Consider the following 20834-nt stretch of genomic DNA (forward strand, 5'->3'; position numbering starts at 1 on the left):
TGTGTTCCTTTGTGTTTTTTTGCTAGCGTTTCTCACAAAGAAGAACAATTATAATCACTCATAAAAAAAGACCACAATGCTCTACAGTGTCAGCTCAACAATCGAGTAGTGGTTATAGAAACAGTTACAAATAATGGGTATGAGAAAAGACGAAAACAATGCTTACAATAAAACAGCTGTTTAAGAACAGTGTTTCAATACAAATAGATACCCAACTATTGACTAATCGGCAATTACCATATTCTTTTTTTTTTTAATAATGAACGACGTTAAGCTGACAGTTCATAAAGAGTATTTACTGTTAGAATATATATAGATACAATATCTCTATATCTATAATTTATATGTCCTTCGAAGGAGTTACTACATAAAAAGAAGAACTCGCATGGGAACTAAGGAAGGAGGTGGTCAGGAATAATACAGCGACCTTTACTGCCAAATGGAAATAAATTACCACCTTTGTGGAAGTACAGCCGCCACCCCCTTCTCCCTCCTCCCCTCCAAAAAAAAAAAACCCAAAGCTTGTGAGCAAAACCAAAACCAAAACATAAACAAACAAACAAACGCGCGCGATAAAAAAAAATAGGAAAATCTGGTGTTTTTTTTTTGGACGTGACTTTCTCTGCAAAATCAAAATTCAGGTGCTGCATTTATCAATTTTGATTCTTTTTGGTACCACCGTATCAGATATAAAGACACAACAACGTGATAAAGATTCAAATCCAAAAAAAGTTTGAAACTTTCAATTTTAAAGGACAATTAGAGATTGTGTCCAGACTGTAACAACACCAATTGAGAAATTTTATCTGTAAGGCAATGATGGTTGAAGAATCAGAGCAATACAAAAACCATCAAAAAAAAAGTGAACTGAATCAACAAGCGAAAGAAGAACTGAGTCGAAATCTAACATCGTCGTGTAAACCAAGTTCTAAAGTAGAGTGAGAGTAAAAATATAAGGGGGTGCAATCGTATTACCTTTACAAAAGAAGTTGTGGTTGTTGGGTTATCTGCATGATCATTCAAACATTTCAATTGATAAAATATTAATGACCCGTGATGTATACTTGTCAAAAAAAAATAAAGCGTGTTTTTGTAACCAGTAAAGTCTTATTCCCTTGGCCCGTGTTGACTTCCCAATTAGGTAATATACTGTTTCTATTAAAAGCATAATTATGTAAGACCCACCTAATCACGTGCCAACAACAGCAAAAAAATAAAAGTACCTTATTAGTAATCCAATCAATTCTATTGGCTGAAAAATTAAGAACTAAAAGAGAAATTAAGCTGAATAAATTAGAATTATGCAGGTTGGGCAGATTGAAATAATAAAGTCTGGAATAACCGAGAGAAGAAAAAAAAAAGAAAAAACGACTTTCCCCATCAGTGCTAAACAATAGGTGCTTTGATTTATCTGATTAAGTATTGATTGAAACACTTTGTAAGAGATAAAGTGATTGTCTCTTCATATATGGGGACACTTTAGCACAACAGTTGAATATTAATTAGATGTATCAATTTGATATGATCCATGCAATATAGTTCGGAAATTTGCTCTTCTTGGGTATTGTGTTAAATTGGAGTAAACAGTTTAGATCGGAAGTAGGACACTCTTTTTTAGTTAGAATTTTCATATTCTTACGTCAAACGGTATTAATGGATTGGCATACTTTTTACCATTGTGACAATACACAAAAGGAGACGAGAGGCAATACTGAAGGTAAAGTTTGATGTAAAACAAACCAATAACAAATTCTAATTGAGCAAATAAAGCCACCCACAATGGCGTTTAGTCAATTTAGTTTTCTATATTTCCTGTTTGAACATAGTTAATATTATTCTTCCACAGTTTGATTTGTCAGAATTTGCTCTTACTTATCATAGATTTTGTCCCCTTTCTTTTATTTTTTTTTGTCATTAGGTTTGCATGCATGCATTTACATGTATTACATTGCCGATATATATATATATATATATATAAGTGCTTAATATCTGTGTATTTCAAAAATATTTGCTCACACCCTAAGTCACTTTTTGGGTTTTTTTTTTTTTTTCATTTTCTTTCGTTGTTGTATTTGCTATCATTATTGTTACGTCTCCTATTAATTCAAGTATTAGTTACATCTATTTGAGAATATATATATCACTTTATTTATTCAACTTGTTGGTTTCATTTTAGTTCTTTAGAAGTCCCAGTTGATTTATATTTTTTTTTGTTTTCACACCCACACATTTTTATCAGAATCACCTCATTCATAGTGTATTTTGTATTCCATTCTGAAAGAAACAAACCAAAGGAAAAAAAAAAAAGGTCCGAATATAAATACATATATTTTTCAAATCCCAGATTATTTACGATAGAAAACTTTCATTTTTAGATCATTCACATTATAACTTCTTTTTTCATTCCAACACTTTATAAATCATTTACCCTCCCATAGGCTGCCTATTCACATATACAAAGAAGATCATCAAAATTTCAAAGTCCTTGGAACAAATATAATTTTACCCACTTTTCTCATTACAAATCAACACTTACAACTTTGACTTTGGTTTTCTACAAAGTCAACTACCGTTTATGAATTTAACACTATAGTAATATCTTTATATTTCGATGTCCACCTCACCTACAGAATCAATACAGAATTCTTCAACTAAAGAACAGCCAATTCTACCGAAGATGTTGCCTACGGCAAAATCACCGCACACAACACCATCGCAGCTGCCTCAGGATTCCAACCACCACCACCACCAGCAACAACCAACAGATGGTCAACAGTGTTCTAATTGTGGAACCACCAAAACTCCTTTATGGAGAAGAGCACCCGATGGCACGCTAATATGTAATGCGTGTGGCTTATACTATCGATCAAATAATACTCATCGTCCTGTAAATCTTAAAAGGCCACCAAACACAATAGCAGTTGTCAAAGAGGAAGAAGGTTCGTGCAAAGGTGATGGGAGATGTAATGGTACTGGAGGATCTGCTGCCTGTAAAGGATGTCCTGCTTACAATAATCGTATAGTGGCGAAAAAAACGTTGGAAAAATCACCGAAAAACGATTCAAGAGCTCCTATTGATAGGAGCTTGAAACGAAGTACAAGTAGTGATGGTGCTACTGAAGATGAAAGTTCTTTAGCTATTGCATGTTTTAATTGTGGAACAACAATAACTCCATTATGGAGAAGAGATGACGCAGGTAATACGATTTGTAATGCCTGTGGTCTATTTTACAGATTGCATGGATCTCATCGTCCCATCAAAATGAAACGACCCACTATTAAACGAAGAAAAAGAAATGTCTCAGACAAAAAATCAAAAGATGAGGTTCAATTGCATTTATCTGATCAAAGCCCCATTGTTGCAGCAGACCCGATATCTCCGACTCCACAAAATAATGAAAACAATATTGATGTTAGTAATGCTATAACAAAGAAAACTCCGACAAGATCACCTCACTATTATCAACCAACAGTACCACCACCACAACAACAATATCCATATCAACAGAGTACAGTATATTCGACTACTTCATCAGTCATTAATCGACTCCCTCCTATCCCATATCACTTGCCATTCCAAACAAGATCACTGTCTCAATCACCAATGCAATCATCATCGTCATATTCCTATTCTCCAAGAGTTTCGTCGGTGATCTCTTCATCATATTATCCACCTTATAGCGGATCAGGAAGAATACCTAATGGACCCGGACCTGTCCCTGGCCCACCGCCACCACCGCCACCACAACAACAACAAACTACTACTTCCCCTCAATCACAATCATTTGCTTCTTTGAATGCTCCAATACAAATAACAAAGAGGAATTATACATCAGAAAATATAAGATTACCATCTATTCAATTGACATCTTCATCTTCATCTTCAACTTCATCCAACAACCAAACAAAATTACCCCCAATAACTAATCGTACTGAGAAATGTTGTTCTAATTGTGCTGGACCGAAAACATTAGCACCAATGGCAATTGATTTCACAGCCAGTTATAGATTCAATAATAATAATAATGATAATAATAATTCACCACAAATTAAATTAACTAAAGAAGATCAAAATGATAGTGAAGGGGCGTCACGTGATAATGATATAAGAGATGGAAATAAACCAATAAACCAAGAAGAACATCGAAGTGCCCTTTCTATTGGGAAATTGTTGAATGGATGAAAATTGGTGGTTAAGGTTTTGTGTATGTATATAGGTATTATGAAGTTCATTATGTATATATAGCAAGACAGACTTAATATAGAGTATGCCAACATCAACAACAACAACTCGTTTATAATTTGTGTTTGTTATGAGCTTGGTTTAATTTTGTGTAATGAAATTGGAAAGAGAAAATGAGATGAGTTTTAGCATTGGAAAAATTTTATTCTTTTGAAAAATATTCTCTTTGCAGTTAATTTAACAAAAGTATAAAACAAAACAATAAATTATGAGTAAAGATAAAAAGGAACACAAGGATAAGAAGAGAAAGCATGATAATGAGGATGTTGAAATAACAGACTCTAAGAAACAAAGAAAGTTAGAAAAGAAAGAAAAGAAAGACAAAAAAGAAAAGAAGGACAAGAAGGACAAGAAGGATAAGAAGGATAAGAAGGACAAGAAGGACAAGAAAGATAAGAAAGACAAAAAGGAAAAGAAAGATAAAGATTCTGAATCAAGCTCAGTTGAAACAGTCTCTAACGATTCATCAATTTCTACCAACTATACTCAATCTTCGAAATTATCATCTGTTTCGCAATCAGATATCGATAAATTCCTTACTGATAATGAAATAACGGTTGAAGATCCTTCATCATCTTCATTACGTCCTATTTTATCATTTGATCAAATTCAATTAACTTCAGTTATTACATCAAAATTATCCAAATTTGATAAACCAACCCCAATTCAATCAGTTTCGTGGCCATTTTTATTATCAAATAAAGATGTGATTGGAGTTGCTGAAACTGGATCTGGTAAAACATTTGCCTTTGGTGTACCGGCAATCAATAATATCATTACTACGGGGAACACAAATACATTATCAGTATTATGTATTTCACCAACTAGAGAATTAGCATTACAAATCTATGATAATTTGATTGAATTGACAGCTGATAGTGGTGTTAATTGTGTTGCTGTTTATGGAGGGGTTTCCAAAGATGATCAAATCAGAAAACTTAAAACTGCTAATGTTGTCGTTGCTACACCAGGTAGATTGGTTGACTTGATTAATGATGGTGCCATAAATTTGGGTAATGTGAATTATTTGGTTTTAGATGAAGCCGATAGAATGCTTGAAAAAGGGTTTGAAGAAGATATTAAAACCATTATTTCGAATACTAATAATGCTAAAAGACAAACATTAATGTTTACTGCTACTTGGCCTAAAGAAGTAAGAGAATTGGCCAATAATTTTATGAATTCTCCAGTTAAAGTAACCGTTGGAGATCGTGATGAATTAAGTGCTAACAAAAGAATCACTCAAATTGTTGAAGTGATTAATAAATTCGATAAAGAAAAGAAATTGATTCAATTGTTACGTAAATATAATGCCAATGAATCTTCCGATAACAAAATATTAATCTTTGCTTTATATAAAAAGGAAGCATCAAGAATTGAAAATTTTTTGAAAAGAAATAGATTTTCAGTGGCTGCTATTCATGGAGATTTATCTCAACAACAAAGAACAGCAGCTTTAAGTGCATTCAAATCAGGTCAGAGCAATTTATTATTAGCCACTGATGTTGCTGCTAGAGGATTAGATATACCCAATGTTAAGGTTGTCATCAATTTAACTTTCCCATTGACTATAGAAGATTACGTTCATAGAATTGGTAGAACAGGAAGAGCTGGTGCTAAAGGTACTGCTCATACTTTATTCACTGAAGATGAAAAACATTTGAGTGGGGCTTTGTGTAATATCTTGAGAGGTGCTAATCAACCTGTACCCGATGAATTATTAAAATTCGGTGGACATACCAAAAAGAAGGCTCATAGTGTTTATGGTGCCTTTTATAAGGATGTTGATATGACCAAAACTGCCAAAAAGATCAAATTTGACTAAACCAGGGGGAGGGTTGTACAAAAGAGATTCCAACACAAATAACATTACATATAGACCAAAATGTACAAATATACTTAATTGAAATTATCTCTGAAGTATGTACTCAAAAAAAAGGAGTTAACTTTACCTCTCTCTCTTAGTTAACAAAATGACACGTATCTAGGCGTGGACTTGTTTGTAATCTGTTCATCAATTTGACAATCTCATTCATTCATGCAAACATATTGGTGGCAAAAAAAAAAAAAAACCAGAAGAAACAATTGTAAACAAAATCAAAATCATCTGATTTATGACCATCCTGCATACGGCTACAAATAAAAGTTTTGCTTACGTGTTCACTTGGGTTATTAATAATTTCGGAGATGCTGACAAATATAGAATCACCGAATTGAAGAAGAATATCTGAAGGAAACTATATGAATTGGGGTTTTGAAAAGAGTATAGTTGGTTTGATTGTCTAGTAATTGAAGTGTATAGACGGTGTAAGAGTATAGATATCATTCCGATTTTAGTGATCGTATAAATCGGAAACTAACTTGCTTTTGTCAGTGTACCACGATGGTGCCAGATGCCATCGAAAAAAAAAAAAAAAAAAAAAACCGAATCAAATTACAATCTAGAATATTCTTCAGCCTTTTTGCCACTTGAGTTAAGTTATAATGTAGGGAGAATACAGGTGATCTGTTTCACTTTTCAGATAACGTGTCAAGATTAAAGTTTTTGCCGCCATTTGTACAGTAGGACAGATTTGAATGCAAATCCCACCACCGCCGCCGCCTTCGCAATGATTAGTAGGAGAATCAAAAAAAAAAAAAAATCAATTTCCGGAAGAAGAAGGGAAGTAACAAAAAAAAAAAAAAAGAAACAAACAAACAAACAGTAAAACAATTGACAAAAAAAAATTTCAAATTGTATAAATAATATAAATAAGTTATATCACCAGCACAACAATCTGATTTGATTTCTTTTCTACTTTCTTTTCCACCTATCAACAAATTTCAAATAAATACAACCACCTCCCCCCCCCCAAAAAAAAAAAAAAAATATCTTTACTTTCTTTTACTTAGTTTGGCATCCATTTTTTTTGTTTAACAGTTTTTGCCTCAGTCCTCAGTTTAATTAATATCCATATTAGAGATCTTATCTTTTTGGTTTTTTTTTATTTGAAAAGTAATACCAATAGACTCACTGCCCCATTTAGAACATAAACCACAAAAAAAAAAAAGAACTCCATTGTAAATTATCCATTTTTTTTTGCCTTATGAAGTTTTTCAGATTAATTTCCCTACTAATCGCACAATTTATCATAAATACTACTATTGCAGTATCTCCTGTATCGGCAATTTTACCAAAACTGAGTTTCACTCCATTTGATTCACCAGAATTTTGTTCACAAATCATAACTTCTACTTGTAATACAACTTTCACATATATTGATGAATTGAATAAAGAGATTCGTCCTTATTTGTCGGAATTAGTCAAGACTCTGTATTTCCGTTATTTCAAAGTTAATTTAGATAAGCAATGTCGGTTTTGGAATGCTCAACATTTTTGTGCTAGTGAAAATTGTGCAGTAGAAATATTGGAAGATTTTAATTGGAGTCAAGTTACTAATGATAATTTGAAACCTTCAGGTTTAGGTAAGATATCTTTACCTGATAAATCATCAATTGATAATCCTATTGAAACTGAAGAAGTTCAAACTTGTGAAGATTTAGATTATAGTGAAATAGATGATGATCATCATTGTGTTTATGTCAATTTAGTAAATAATCCAGAAAGATTTACTGGATATGGTGGGAATCAAAGTTTTGATGTTTGGAAGGCAATTTATCTGGAAAATTGTTTCCCCAATACTAATCCAATGTCAATGACCAATAATGATGATGGTGGTGAACAATGTATTGAAAAAAATTTGTTTTATCGTTTAGTTAGTGGTATGCATGCTTCAATTGCAGTACATTTATCAAGAGAATATTTGAATTCTGAAACTGGTGAATTTTATCCTAATTTAAAAGTATTTATGGAAAGAGTAGGTATGCATAATGACAGATTATCTAATATTTATTTCAATTATGCCTTAGTGTCTCAAGCTATAGTTAAATTGAGTGAAATTTTACCATTAAGAGAATTCATCCAACTGGGTTATGATGACATTACCCCAGCACAAAAGCAACATTTATTGGCTAATAATGATGTCGAATCAGTTGAAGTTTATGATCGTTTATTGTTGGATGATATTATTCCCAGTTTAGAATCAAATGTTGTATTTAATACTACTAATTTATTTGATAATACCAATTTGAAAGATGAATTTAGATCAAGATTTAGAAATATTTCTGCTATTATGGATTGTGTTGGTTGTGATAGATGCAGAATGTGGGGGAAAATCCAAACTATTGGTTATGGTACTGCTCTTAAGATTTTATTTGAAGATGATAATTATGATAATCATAATTTGAAATTTAGAAGAATTGAAATTGTTGCTTTGATTAATACTTTTGATCGTTTATCTAAATCAATTGAAAGTATTAATATGTTTAAAGAAATGTATTTACAACATCTTAAAGATGTTGCTGAAGGATTGACTCAACCTGGGGTTTACGACAATATACAAAATAAAAAACCAGGTAATGGATTTGCCTTCCCATTTGTTAGTCCATTACCTCAGAAGAAAATTGATCCAACTAATTCACAAAAAAATCAACCTCAATCAACTGACAAGAAAAGACTTACATTAGAAGAAATTGCTCATACAAAACCAGAAGATCGAACTTTTATTGAAGACTTTAGATTATCATTTAATGAAGTTTGGCAAGCATTAAAATTTGTTTTAACTAGTTATCAAAGATTTCCAGAGGTATTGGGTAGATTCACTTTAGTGCAATTGAATGAATGGTGGAATAAATTACTTGGTAAACCAACAGTTTATGAGTATGAAAGTGCTATAGATGTTGATGCCCAACAATACACTCAAGTAATTGGATAAATTAAAACAAAAACCACAACCTCAAAGAAAAAGAAAAAAAAATATCTGGTAAAAGTTTTAAAATTACTATAACATGAACGTTTGAATTTATTTTCTTGTTTTGTTTTGAGTTTTTCTTGTTAATATCATCATGTTATTGAATTAGGAGTTTATAGAGACTATGTTATATTGCTTTAATTTTTTTTTTTCTTTTTTTTCCGTACGAGATCATCTTCCTCTCGATTTAATTTACGTCAACTTGATAATTTCAATACAGTCAAAGTGTTATGCAAAAAACCATGTAATATTTATTGTAATGCCCAATACAATTTGTTTCTTACAGGGGCAGGTAGAGCGGGCGGGGGGGGGGGGGGGCGGATCCGATTTAGTCTTTTTTTTTTTTTTTTTTTTTTTTTTTTGCTTTCTTCTCTACACCAGAAGTTTTGCACCCGTATCATCAACTTTTTTGCCACCATTGTTAGTTTTTTCTTGAATCATATCATCATCATCATCATCATCATCATCATCATCCCTCAACTTGCCATCTGAACGTGGAATTGACAATTGCATTAGAATACTTAACAACTACAAGTATAATTCTATACATTATTTTTTGGAAGTGGTTCAATTTGTATCCCAAGTATTATGGTAAACCAACTTTATAATCATTTGATTATCAACAATCTTGTCCTAAATTTCATATTATTATTATTAGTCATTTAACATTGATATTACAATTTATTTATTCATTTTGTTTAAATTTTTTTTTTATATATAAGCTTGTTGTATGAAAATAAGGAAAACAACAAGTGATTCCATCCATTTAATTACTATGATATTATCAATATTCGTTTCAATAACTTCATGTTCTTCTTCTTCTGCTTCTCCTTCGCATTCCCATTCCCATTCAAATTCACATTCACATTCTACTTCCATTTTGATTTCCTCTCTGCTGACTTCAACTTTACCAAATATACATATTAAAAATGATATAAATGAATTAACTTATTTTGATTTATCATCAATCACCACCAACACCGTATACAAAATAAATAACGATCAAGCATTAATATATGAAAATAATCAATGGATACATGTTCAAACCACATCAACACCCATCACTCATTCTAAATTTATTCCAATTTCTCATTGTTTAAATCAAAAATGGGGTGATGGAGGAGCAATTGATTTCCAAACCACAACAATCTATACTATGATTAATACATTTGATTTAGCATTGACATTAAGTATAATATTTTATTATGAGAAATTAACTCATACTTGGGAATTCAGTAAAGTATTAACATTAAGAGATATATATTATTGTAATGTTTCTCCAGGAGAAATTGGACAAATTTGGATTGATTTACAATATCATGAATTTAAAAATATTAAATATCGATTATTATTAGAAAATTCATCAAATAATAAAATTAAATTAAATGAAAACAAGTGGAAGAAGAAAAAGAAATTGAAATTGAAATTTGGCAAATGGAAAAAAATTAGTAAAATATTTTTATTAAATGGGAAAAAACTGCCAATTATTCGTTGTATAACAACAACTAATAATGATAATAATGATAATAAAAATAAACAATTGGATTGTGAAGGTAAATCATTATTAAAACTTAAAGAATTTAAAATATTTTGAATATAGTAAATGAAAATACATGATAAAATATACATTATATATATACATATGAGTATATCTTTCTTTTTGTGCCATGGTCACATGATTAAGAAGTTTTTCTTAGCCATGGTAATTTTGTGTGGGGTAAAAATGAGGGACCCACATATATAAATAAATGATAAGCGCGCTTCATTGTAAGATAAGGTCCCAGGTCCGTTGTTCCGGGTTCTTGATTTTTGCTTTACTTTACTTTACTTCTCAAAGATAACGAAATGAGTATCAAATTAACAGACCAATGTATATTAATATTATCTCATGATAATAATAATAGGCAGCAACTACAAGTTTTTCATTGAATTAACTTTTTTATTTTTATTACATTTATAAAGAATAGATAAAATCAAGATAAAAATCAAATCAAAAATCAAATTACTAGCAAAAATTGTAAGAAATATGAATCAAAACGTAGCAATAATATAAATCATTAACTTCCTTCCAATTAACTGCTTGCTTTTAATTTTTGAGCTTTAAATTCACGATGTAATTGTTTTTTCTTATGAATAGATTTTTGTTGTTTTAATTTATAACTTTTACTTTTATTATATTCATCACCAGATTTTATTGGTTCATCATATTGATAATTAATTTCAATATCCATAACTCCACCATGACCATTTTTTTCACCATCTTCATTATCATTAATATCTTTATCATTTAATACATTGAATTGATTCTTATTGATCACGCCTTTACTAGGTTTGGCCATATTGGTTTGTTTCTTATTTTTACCTAATGAAGCAACTTCAGCATAACTCAAAGGTTTGGTTTCAATATCAATAAATTCATCATCATCATGTTGAACATTATTCATTGATACATTAATCAATTTATTATCAGTGTTTGATATAGTAAAGTTCTTAGGAATAGTACTTGGATCAACAACAACAACATTTGATTGTGTGGATGTTGATGATTTCTTGAACCATGAGGGAATGAAATTGTTGGAAATGAAAGATGATTTAAACATTTAAGATAGATTGATGTTCCAATAAAAAGGAAAACGGTAGTAGTAGTAGTATAAGTGTATGCAATAAAAAACGAAAGATATAGTTAAATACCCTTCTATATGGTTTTCTTATTTTGTTGAGTAAGTGAGTATGTGGATTTTAAAAATTACTCTTTGTCAATGTGTGTAAACTAGCAAAGAGAAAAGGTAAAAAAGAAAAAAAAAAAAAAAACAATCTAAAGAATTGAAAACAGCAAAAGTAAAATAAATAAAGAAATATACCCAAAAAGAAAAAAAAAAGCAAAATCAAAAATCAAGGAATAATTGTGGTTTATTTATATGTTTTTTTGTTAAATCAATTTTACACATGTGGTGGTGAGTTTTGTTTTATCTCAATTTGTATTTTGTTTGTTTGTTTATCATTTCGAATTTTAAGTATGAGTAAGTGTGGTACTGCATATAGACATCTGATAATATATACATTTTTTTTTTTTTAGTTTGTGGATTCCTCTTATCAACGTGTTTTGTAAAATTTATGACCCCCCAACACACACCCGTACACAACTTCACAAACTCACAAACTCACAACCTTACCCCCCTAGAAAACAGTCACCCACATTGTAACCACTAACAACCACTAATAACGGGGGGGGAGAAAACTGCCAACCTTATAAATTACTCATAAATTTCTTTTTAGAATTTTAGAATTTTTAAACGTGAATGTTTAAATGAAAGTGGTTATGGATTGTATATATGTATTAACATACACACACCCATTGTTGCTTTTTCTTTCACATTCTCTTTCTCTGGATGTTTTTCCTTAACTATCCGTGTCCGCCCCCCACATTTACTCCTATTTAAAACAATGTGTAAACTCATTTAAATTTTTATAAGAGAATATAAGAGAAAGCTGTAAGAACAATACCTGTTAATCAATTGGTTAAAAAAATGAAATTACGAAAAGATAATCAAACAAGAAGAATATTCTATGTAGTAGTAATAGAATAATAGTTTAGTCACGCTTTTGGTTTTACATGATAATGTAAATACAATAAAAAAAAAAAAAAAAAATCTAGTAAAATTTGCTAATTAAGTTTGTTGATCATCTCATTCCAATAATTCTCTTTGTATATATGAAGCCATACTAAAATGTCCGAGGATGAGGATGATGTTGAGTCACGAATGACTTCTATTTCTTCTTCTTGATTTCCCCAAGTTGGTTTCTTTTTTTTCTAAAATATAATCGTGTATATATGTACAATATAATGACTAAAAAAAAGAGTTATGACATCACCAATAAAAACAAACAAGTACTAATTTAGTCATAACTTTAATTAGAAATAAACAGACTTTGACATGTATATATGTCCTGTACAGCCTGGTGATAGCGAATTCAACTATAAACAGTAAAAGTTTAACAGAGAGTTGATCTCAGATATGGTACCATATTATAAGTTGATCTTGTAAAAGTAAGTTTGATACAGTCAAGTAAGTATTGCAAACCATTCTGTCCCGTAGAACAACAAATATAACTGTTTCCTAATAAGTTACAATATTATTTTATTAAATTATACCATCTGGACGTGTCTCTATTTATTTATTGGATATCTATTATTATTATTATTATTATTATTATATTAATTTTGAGATTTGCTAAGCCAAGTTACTTGGTTTTCTATAAATTGACATAATTCATTCATATCATTATCAACAAAATGAGTGAAATAAATCTTTTTCAAACATAATATATCTTGCATATGTTGCCATTGTTGTAATTCAAAATCAATTTGTACTTTATTTGTTGTTGTTGTTGTTGATGATGATGCTTCAGTATCTGATTCACCATCTTTAACTACTTCTTTGGTATATTTCAAATTACCATATAATCTATACTTCAATTGCTTATTTTTTGAATCATAAAGATCTTCTCTTGTCATGTATAACTTTGGATCCAATTTAGGATAATTACAATGAACGGTAAATAATGGAATAGAATTATGTTGATCAAAATCTTTATTTTCAAATTTTTTCATTTGTTCAATTTGATCGCTAATTGACAATAATTTGAATGAATCTTTTTCAAGTAAGGCAAGAACATGATCTTCATAATGTTTACGATCAATTAAAGGATTCCTTTGTCCCATAGAAACACCTTGAAAATTGTTATTAGAATCACTATATCCAAAAGTCTTGATAAATGATTTAACTTGATAATAATCTTGTCTAGTTACAACTGCAGCAGCAACAAATGTATCTTTATCTCCTTCACCTTGTTCACCTAATGAAAATAATTTATAAAATAAATTAGGTCCATAAAAATTGTAGTATAATGCTAATAATATGGTTTGACCATGAGTATGTTTATTAATAATCAATTGACCTGACTCGGTAGATAATTCAGAAATTGATCCTTCTAAATCATGGAAAGGAACCTCTTGACGATCTTGTTCTGTAAAAATATTACCATGAACATTTGGTGCATTATATAATGGGAATCTATTATATCTACTTCTTTTGTTTTCATTGACTTCAATTTCAGCCACATCGTAAAAAAGTGGAGATATGGTTCTTTTCCAATAATCTGGCCAAGTGATCATACCATATTGATGATATAATTTACTCTCAAATATTTCATCAGGATTAGATACAATCATATTATCAGAATCTAATAATAAAATATGTTCAAATGATGTAACAATTAACGCTAATGCTTTAAATTGATAACTTGCAAATTTTCTATCTTTCATAACCGCTTCACCCAATACATCTGGTAAAATAACACATGAAGCTTGTAATTCTGGTAATGTATTTTCACAAAATTCCAATTCTTTTTCATAATCTTCTCGTGTAGGCATAATAATTTCAACGGGTAATTTTGATCCCACATTTCTTAATTGAACTAATGCTAAATAAGCTAACCAAGAGAATTTACCACCACCAATTATAACTACTCCTTTGGAACCTTTATTATATACGGAACCTGGCATGACTGATGGTAAATCTTCAACTACGCCAGAATGTTTTTCTTTTAAATGTTTCATCAATTCACTGGAAACAACTGCTTTGGAAAGTAATACTTCTTTATTAAGAGGCCCCTGTTTTTGTTGTGATTTATCAACGTATGATACGGCACTTCCTGGATCTTTTCCTAAATCCAATTTGTATTGATCAAAAGTATCAAAAATACTCTTCCAAAATGTGTGTGCAGCTGTCATGGAATTTGAAGCTGTAGTGTCAGTTTCATCATCTCCTTGATTATTAAATACAGAATGAGGATCTTTGACATTATCAATATTATCATTATCATTATCATTATCGTCAAATATTATTGAAGGAGATAATTTATTGCCATAATCAGAAATATCAATATCAGTAGTGATGATTGAAGAATATAAGATAACATATATAAGCACACAAGTAACCGATACCACACCGATTATTTTAAATCTGTTTCTAGGGATTGATATAAAGTTGATTGGCATTGCAAAAATATCTCTCTATATTGTTTATATCAATTGAAAGGGGAAAGGATAGTGGGGCTGCAAGCTATAAGTGGGTGGGAATAAAAAAAAAATAAAATAAAACAGTCAAACCTCCTAAATGTGATTCTCTATCAGTTGGGTATTTTTAGGGGACTTTGTTTTTATATTAAACACATGTATTTCACTTTAACCAAGTATCAATAAATGATCAATAGGAAATGGGCAAATATATATTTGAAAAAAAAATAATGAATAAAGAAGAACAATTCCTCCTCGTAAGTAGAAAGATTTCAAAAAATTTTTTTTGTTGCTAGTTCTGCTGTGGGGGGAGGTGTGTCAATCATTAGAGTTTTTATATAAACAAACATGGCCAGAAAAAAATAAAGAAAATTTTTTTTGGCGGAGAGTAAGACCAAATACGTAAATGTTTTTATTTTGTTTATATTTCTACAATCCATTGAATTTGTGTGTTCTTTTTTGTTAATTTCGTTTATATCAACAACCATAATAGATTGAGTAATAAACCATTCCATTACCTCCCCCCCTTTCATTGTTTCAATGTTTGTTAAACTGAAAAACAGTTGTGATTTGGACTTCTTCAATTTGATGAGGCGATATTTTGGTTTCCCGTAATTTGTAGTAGACCACGATCTTTCTCGATTTGAATCTCATCGCGTGATTTTCCGGATTTAGTTCTATTTGACAAGATTACACTACCCACTTTCTTTATTGTTGTTGGTTGAATTCCGCGTCAGCTTTCATTGTTTGTGATAATACCAAGTCTCCACCACAAAACTACTATACAAGAATGTGCTATTGTTCTTATTCGAGCCATTGTAATGAGATTTCTCTTGGTTAGTAACAAGTCTCACAAAACTTGTTAAGAGCTATTGATAGATGGTACTCCTTTTGTTCAGATCTATACTTCCGGTTAACCTGGCTGTGTTGTGTATCCTCCACACCAATAAGAAGATTGTACAACAACTGCTGGTGTATGGTGTCTCCTCTCATGTAAGTGTAGTTTCTTTTCAGTTCTGCTTTTTTAAAATCCCAATCAAAATTAAAAAATTTAATATAGCAACAGTGTAGAAATATCAATATCACTATTTTGAACTGTGATATCCTTTGTAGACTTAAACTACAAATATATATTTGATTAGATTTACAATTTTCAAAAATCTAAAAAAAGTTGCGCCCCAGAGGAAGAAAAAAATAGAACACGAAAAAAAAAAAAAAAAAGAAATCTTTAATTGACAATACACTACTCTTCATCTTCATCTTCATCATCGTCTTATTATCATCATGTCATATAATGGTATAGGATTACAATCTGTTAGAGGTTCAGCGACTTCTGGTCATATTCAAAAAAATATTGCTAATAAAGTATCGAAACCAGGGTATTATGAATCAAGAAAAAACCAAAAATCATTAATGGCAAACAAATCCAATAATAATTTTAACCTAAATAATCAAGAATCCCATAAACAAATCAAATCTGAATTGATTAAACATGAACAACTACGAAGAATTGAAGTCAAATGTATGGATTTACAGGATGAATTGGAAGAACAAGGAATCGAACCAGATGAGATAAAATTGAAAGTTGATGAATTAAGAAAGAAATTGAAAAACAAAGAGTCTAAAGAGAATGACGCAAAATCACCACAACAACCAAAAAATAAACATTCAAAACAAGATGTTGAAAACAAAAACAACAACAACAAGGATGAAGTGTTTGAGTATAAAAGACGATATTCTGACAAAAGAAACTAATGGAAACATAATAATAATAATAATAATAATAATAATAATAATAGAAGATAGAGTTGGCCTGGTGATGGTTTATCCAATCTTATCTACTTTGCTATTCCATCGTCCATCGTAATTATGCATAGAACGTTAATGACACATGGAAAATGTTGGAATGACTAGTTGTACAATGGATCTTGCGAAGAATAGAAACTGATACAGTAAACAAACATCTCCAATACGTAAATATATAAACAAAGAAAACAAGAGAACAATAACCTACACTAAAGTAGCAAAATTGTAAATATAATGTGAATATCAAGTAAAATATATGTTTTTGGTAAATAACTACAAACACCAATAATAGACCACTTTTGGTGATAAAATAACTTCTACTTTGTATCCCCCCTTAAACACTATTCGTACTTCCATTGCTTTGTTCATAAAGGTTCATCATCAACATCTTTTTGATCCTCGATTGTATCAACTGTATTTACAGTAACTCGACGAATTGGAATATCAACAGAATCCACTTCAAGTTCTTCTTCTTCTTCTTCTACTTCTTCATCTGTTGAATGTTTCTCAGTGGTAGTTTCCAGTGCAATAGTTCTTTCAATACCAACATTTGAAATCTCTTCATCTTTAATAAATCTTTCATTTACCTCAGGTGGTACATCATCATCATCATCATCGTCAACATCACCGTCATTATCTATGTCAGCAGCAGCAGAAGCGATATTCACTACATCATTATGTTCTAATTTATCCCCAATTGTGTTTTCTTGGGATTCAATCACTTCATTCTCAGCTGCTTTTTCTTCACCATCTCCATCAGCCTCGACATCATCAACAAGAATCTTTGACTTTTCTAAATCTGAATGACCAATTTCTTTTTCTTCTTTTATTTCCCTTTTAAACTCAAGACTCCATAATTTGCCCAGTTCAATGGTAAATCTACTTTCCGTTTTAATCTCGGCATCAGCAACAGCTTTCGGTAATTTCTTACCTCTTGGACCTCTAGTTCTTCTAACTGGTACATTTGCTGTTACATTTTCCTCTTTTTCCTCTTTTTCCTCTTTATCATCAGAAGTTTCTTCCCCATGAGATATAGAAGGTTTGGGCATTTGATTAGGATTAAACATACCTGGTAAAGGGATTGCCTTCCCACCAAATCTCAGCAATATACTATTTTCAGTAGATCTCTTTCTAATACCAGGTTCCGGTTGTTTTGACCCGGTTGAACCAACATCTTCCTCAGATGAAGCATTCATTGGGTTGAACAATTGCTGTTGAAAAGCAGCAATCTTGGAAGATAATTTTTTAGGTTTTGGTGGTGGTGGTTTCAGCTTTATAGATGTTTGAGTATCTCTTGGAATTGATTCTAACTCTTTATTTCCTGGTCTGTTTGGAACGATTGGCTCAGGGTCGGATTCACCAATTGATGGAGCTTTCTTGATTGATGGTCTAGTTGGTATTGTAGGTTCAAGATTAGACAGAGATTCCTCAGAAGTTGGTCTTTTGGGTACAACTGGTTTTGGTGGTTTGGAGGTGTTGTCCAATGACGTTAACGAGTCATCAGTTGTTGCTCTTGATAAAGACTGTTTCTTTGGTGGACGTTGAGGTATTTTTGGTGTGCTAGTAGCTGGAACAACATCCTCTTTCTCCTTGTTTTGCTGCTGCTCCGAGTATAACTCACCAGAGTCTGTATCATCACCGTCTCTCTCTTCAATTTCACCAGATTCAATGATTGTGGTTTCAAATTGTGGATCTTCACTTTCTTGGACATTTTCTCCTGTTGTTGTTTCTTGACGATGACGGCGATCTTCTTCACGATCCTCTTGATCTTGTGAAATTGTCTCCATGTCATCGTCAAAACTTGATGAGTCAGTTCTGTTGTTATTTTCTACATCTTCATCGCTCTTAAATGTTGCTTTGGTATCAGAATTCCCTGGGGTGATTTCTCCATCACCAAAAGTATTTGAATTGTCCAAGGAATTCAATTCCGCCTCAGATCCAGTAACTGGTGTACTTGTTGATATTGGTCCACTACTTTGTTGCATATGTAAAGGTAATCTGAAACCCCTTGTTGATGCTGTCGGTTCGGCTGGGGGGTCTGTGCTGGTAGTTGGTAATGCTTGTTTATTTGCAGTTTCACCTTCCTTTTCTTCTGGTGGTACAATACTTTCAGCTTCATAAATTGGTTTCGAGGTGTTGTTATCATCAGTGTGTCTTTTATTCTCTTGGTTTTTAGACAGGGATTCACCATCCAATTTATCTAATTCTTCATTCAAATGCAACTTTTCTGTTTTGGTCTGTGGACGAGTTGGAATCACAGGTGTATTTGAAACTTGTGGCTTGTGTTCATTCTGTGTTGGTGCAGTTTGTCTTTGAGGACGAGCGGGAATACTAGGGGTGGTTGACGCTTTTGTATTGTCAACTTCAGAAGAATCCAAATCTCTGTTTTGAGGACGGGAAGGAACATTGGGGATAGAAGGTTTGACATGTGTACTATCCTCGTCAATGGGCACCTGATTTTCCAAGCTTTCCTTATTGGCAGTCAGATCAGATTTCGATTCAAGACCATTGTTTTGGTCGACCATTTCTGTTTCAATTGTTTCCTTTTTATTCGTTGGACGCAGTGGAATAACTGGGTGTGCTGACCCAAAATCCTGTTCTTTGTGTTCTGTTTGTGTTTCATTCGGCTTTGCCGACGATCCATGTTGAGGACGAGGTGGAATCACAGGATCGGTTAAAACTTTCTCAATTTCATGAGCCAATTGGTCCAACTCATCTTGAGGTTTTTCTAATGGTGTCTTGTCATTTGAGTCTTGATCAGTAGGTACCTTTGTTGTTGTTGTTGTTGTTTGTTTCTGTGGTCTTGATTGGGGACGGGCGGGAATACTAGGAGTGGTAGATGGTTTCAATTGCTCTAAATGTGAGTCGCTTTCGTGATTCAATGATTCCGACGGTTCTAAGTCTGACATGATCGATCAATAACTAATATCGAGTATGTGTGTATGTTTTTAACAACAAGTAGAAAAATAGACAAGTAAGTTTGTTTTTTAGTATTCTATTCTATTTTTTTTTTTTTTTTGTTCGGTTGTCGTGTGGGTAGAAAATAGCAAAATCCAGGGAACGTTTGTTGGTGTTTTGCCGAACTTTCACACTAAACTGAACGAGAGAGTTTACACCAGAAGTTAAACATCCGGCCAAAAGCGTACCGTAAAAACCATGAATTATAATTAATTATTTAATTATTTATTTATTTATTCAAAAATTTTCAATTAACTACATTACCTTGAATCTCTTCTCCAACTTCTCTAAGAATAATTCAATCTAAAGATATCATTGAACACATAATAAGAACCATTATCTGGGATCAAGTGGAAAACTTGTGAATAACGTTGGGCGTTTTGTTCTTCGTCAATCAATAATTCCCCAGTGACCATGACTAAAATATCACCATTTGCAGAAGCTGGTTGGGCATCCAAAGTAGAAATTCTGTGAGCAACTTTTTGAAATGGTAATGATGCCAATTTTTCAACAATATCTCTAGCACCTTGTAATTGAGAAGTTTCAAAAGTCAACATTGACTCATTTCTGTACAAGTTACCTAATTGTGATCTGTCAGAATCAAATTGGTTGTAATAAAAGTTACAGAATTCAGTGGCCACAGCGTTAAAATCAACTATACCATCATAATGTTGTTAGTAAATATAACTGTTCTCAAAAAAAAAAAAAAAAAAAAACAAAGCAAGTGCCAAACTTCTTGCCAAAATGACATTATATGAATTGATTCACATACCAGACATGATACAAAATGGATTGATTGATAAAGTTAAAGGTTGATGAGATTAAGTGACTGGATATTGGAAAGACAAATTTTTTTTTTTTTTTTCCCTCTCCTCCCCCTTCTGGTGTTGTTCTTCTG

The 20834-nt window shown here is 31.5% G+C and overlaps 9 protein-coding genes across 9 annotated transcripts; 5 read left to right on the plus strand and 4 right to left on the minus strand. All coding sequences in view use genetic code 12, as the record gives it.

The window, feature by feature from the left end:
* Nucleotides 1-2611: 2611 nt before the first annotated feature.
* CD36_09420 (negative regulator of iron uptake genes, putative) lies at nucleotides 2612-4183 on the plus strand (the record flags this gene model as incomplete). Its single annotated transcript, XM_002417541.1, has 1 exon — nucleotides 2612-4183. One exon carries the CDS (start codon nucleotides 2612-2614, stop codon nucleotides 4181-4183), a length of 1572 nt encoding a protein of 523 aa, XP_002417586.1.
* A 268-nt stretch (nucleotides 4184-4451) lies between these two features.
* On the plus strand, nucleotides 4452-6068 carry CD36_09430 (ATP-dependent, RNA helicase, putative; the record flags this gene model as incomplete). The annotated part of the gene is made up of 1 exon (XM_002417542.1): nucleotides 4452-6068. The coding sequence occupies one exon, from the start codon at nucleotides 4452-4454 to the stop codon at nucleotides 6066-6068; it is 1617 nt and encodes a 538-aa protein (XP_002417587.1).
* A 1261-nt stretch (nucleotides 6069-7329) lies between these two features.
* CD36_09440 (endoplasmic oxidoreductase protein 1, putative) lies at nucleotides 7330-9057 on the plus strand (the record flags this gene model as incomplete). The annotated part of the gene is made up of 1 exon (XM_002417543.1): nucleotides 7330-9057. The coding sequence occupies one exon, from the start codon at nucleotides 7330-7332 to the stop codon at nucleotides 9055-9057; it is 1728 nt and encodes a 575-aa protein (XP_002417588.1).
* Nucleotides 9058-9823: 766 nt separating this feature from the next.
* Nucleotides 9824-10687, plus strand: CD36_09450 (conserved hypothetical protein; the record flags this gene model as incomplete). The annotated part of the gene is made up of 1 exon (XM_002417544.1): nucleotides 9824-10687. One exon carries the CDS (start codon nucleotides 9824-9826, stop codon nucleotides 10685-10687), a length of 864 nt encoding a protein of 287 aa, XP_002417589.1.
* A 478-nt stretch (nucleotides 10688-11165) lies between these two features.
* CD36_09460 (conserved hypothetical protein) lies at nucleotides 11166-11693 on the minus strand (the record flags this gene model as incomplete). Its single annotated transcript, XM_002417545.1, has 1 exon — nucleotides 11166-11693. One exon carries the CDS (start codon nucleotides 11691-11693, stop codon nucleotides 11166-11168), a length of 528 nt encoding a protein of 175 aa, XP_002417590.1.
* A 1616-nt stretch (nucleotides 11694-13309) lies between these two features.
* On the minus strand, nucleotides 13310-15154 carry CD36_09470 (MNN family member mannan synthesis protein, putative; the record flags this gene model as incomplete). Its single annotated transcript, XM_002417546.1, has 1 exon — nucleotides 13310-15154. One exon carries the CDS (start codon nucleotides 15152-15154, stop codon nucleotides 13310-13312), a length of 1845 nt encoding a protein of 614 aa, XP_002417591.1.
* Nucleotides 15155-16456: 1302 nt separating this feature from the next.
* Nucleotides 16457-16927, plus strand: CD36_09480 (conserved hypothetical protein; the record flags this gene model as incomplete). The annotated part of the gene is made up of 1 exon (XM_002417547.1): nucleotides 16457-16927. The coding sequence occupies one exon, from the start codon at nucleotides 16457-16459 to the stop codon at nucleotides 16925-16927; it is 471 nt and encodes a 156-aa protein (XP_002417592.1).
* Nucleotides 16928-17343: 416 nt separating this feature from the next.
* On the minus strand, nucleotides 17344-19887 carry CD36_09490 (conserved hypothetical protein; the record flags this gene model as incomplete). Its single annotated transcript, XM_002417548.1, has 1 exon — nucleotides 17344-19887. One exon carries the CDS (start codon nucleotides 19885-19887, stop codon nucleotides 17344-17346), a length of 2544 nt encoding a protein of 847 aa, XP_002417593.1.
* A 336-nt stretch (nucleotides 19888-20223) lies between these two features.
* Nucleotides 20224-20715, minus strand: CD36_09500 (nuclear transport factor 2, putative; the record flags this gene model as incomplete). Its single annotated transcript, XM_002417549.1, has 2 exons — nucleotides 20224-20591; nucleotides 20709-20715. 2 exons carry the CDS (start codon nucleotides 20713-20715, stop codon nucleotides 20224-20226), a joined length of 375 nt encoding a protein of 124 aa, XP_002417594.1.
* Between the last annotated feature and the right edge of the window lie 119 nt (nucleotides 20716-20834).

The sequence above is a fragment of the Candida dubliniensis genome, chromosome 1 (assembly GCF_000026945.1).
Source record: "Candida dubliniensis CD36 chromosome 1, complete sequence".
Classification (NCBI taxonomy): domain Eukaryota; kingdom Fungi; phylum Ascomycota; class Pichiomycetes; order Serinales; family Debaryomycetaceae; genus Candida; species Candida dubliniensis.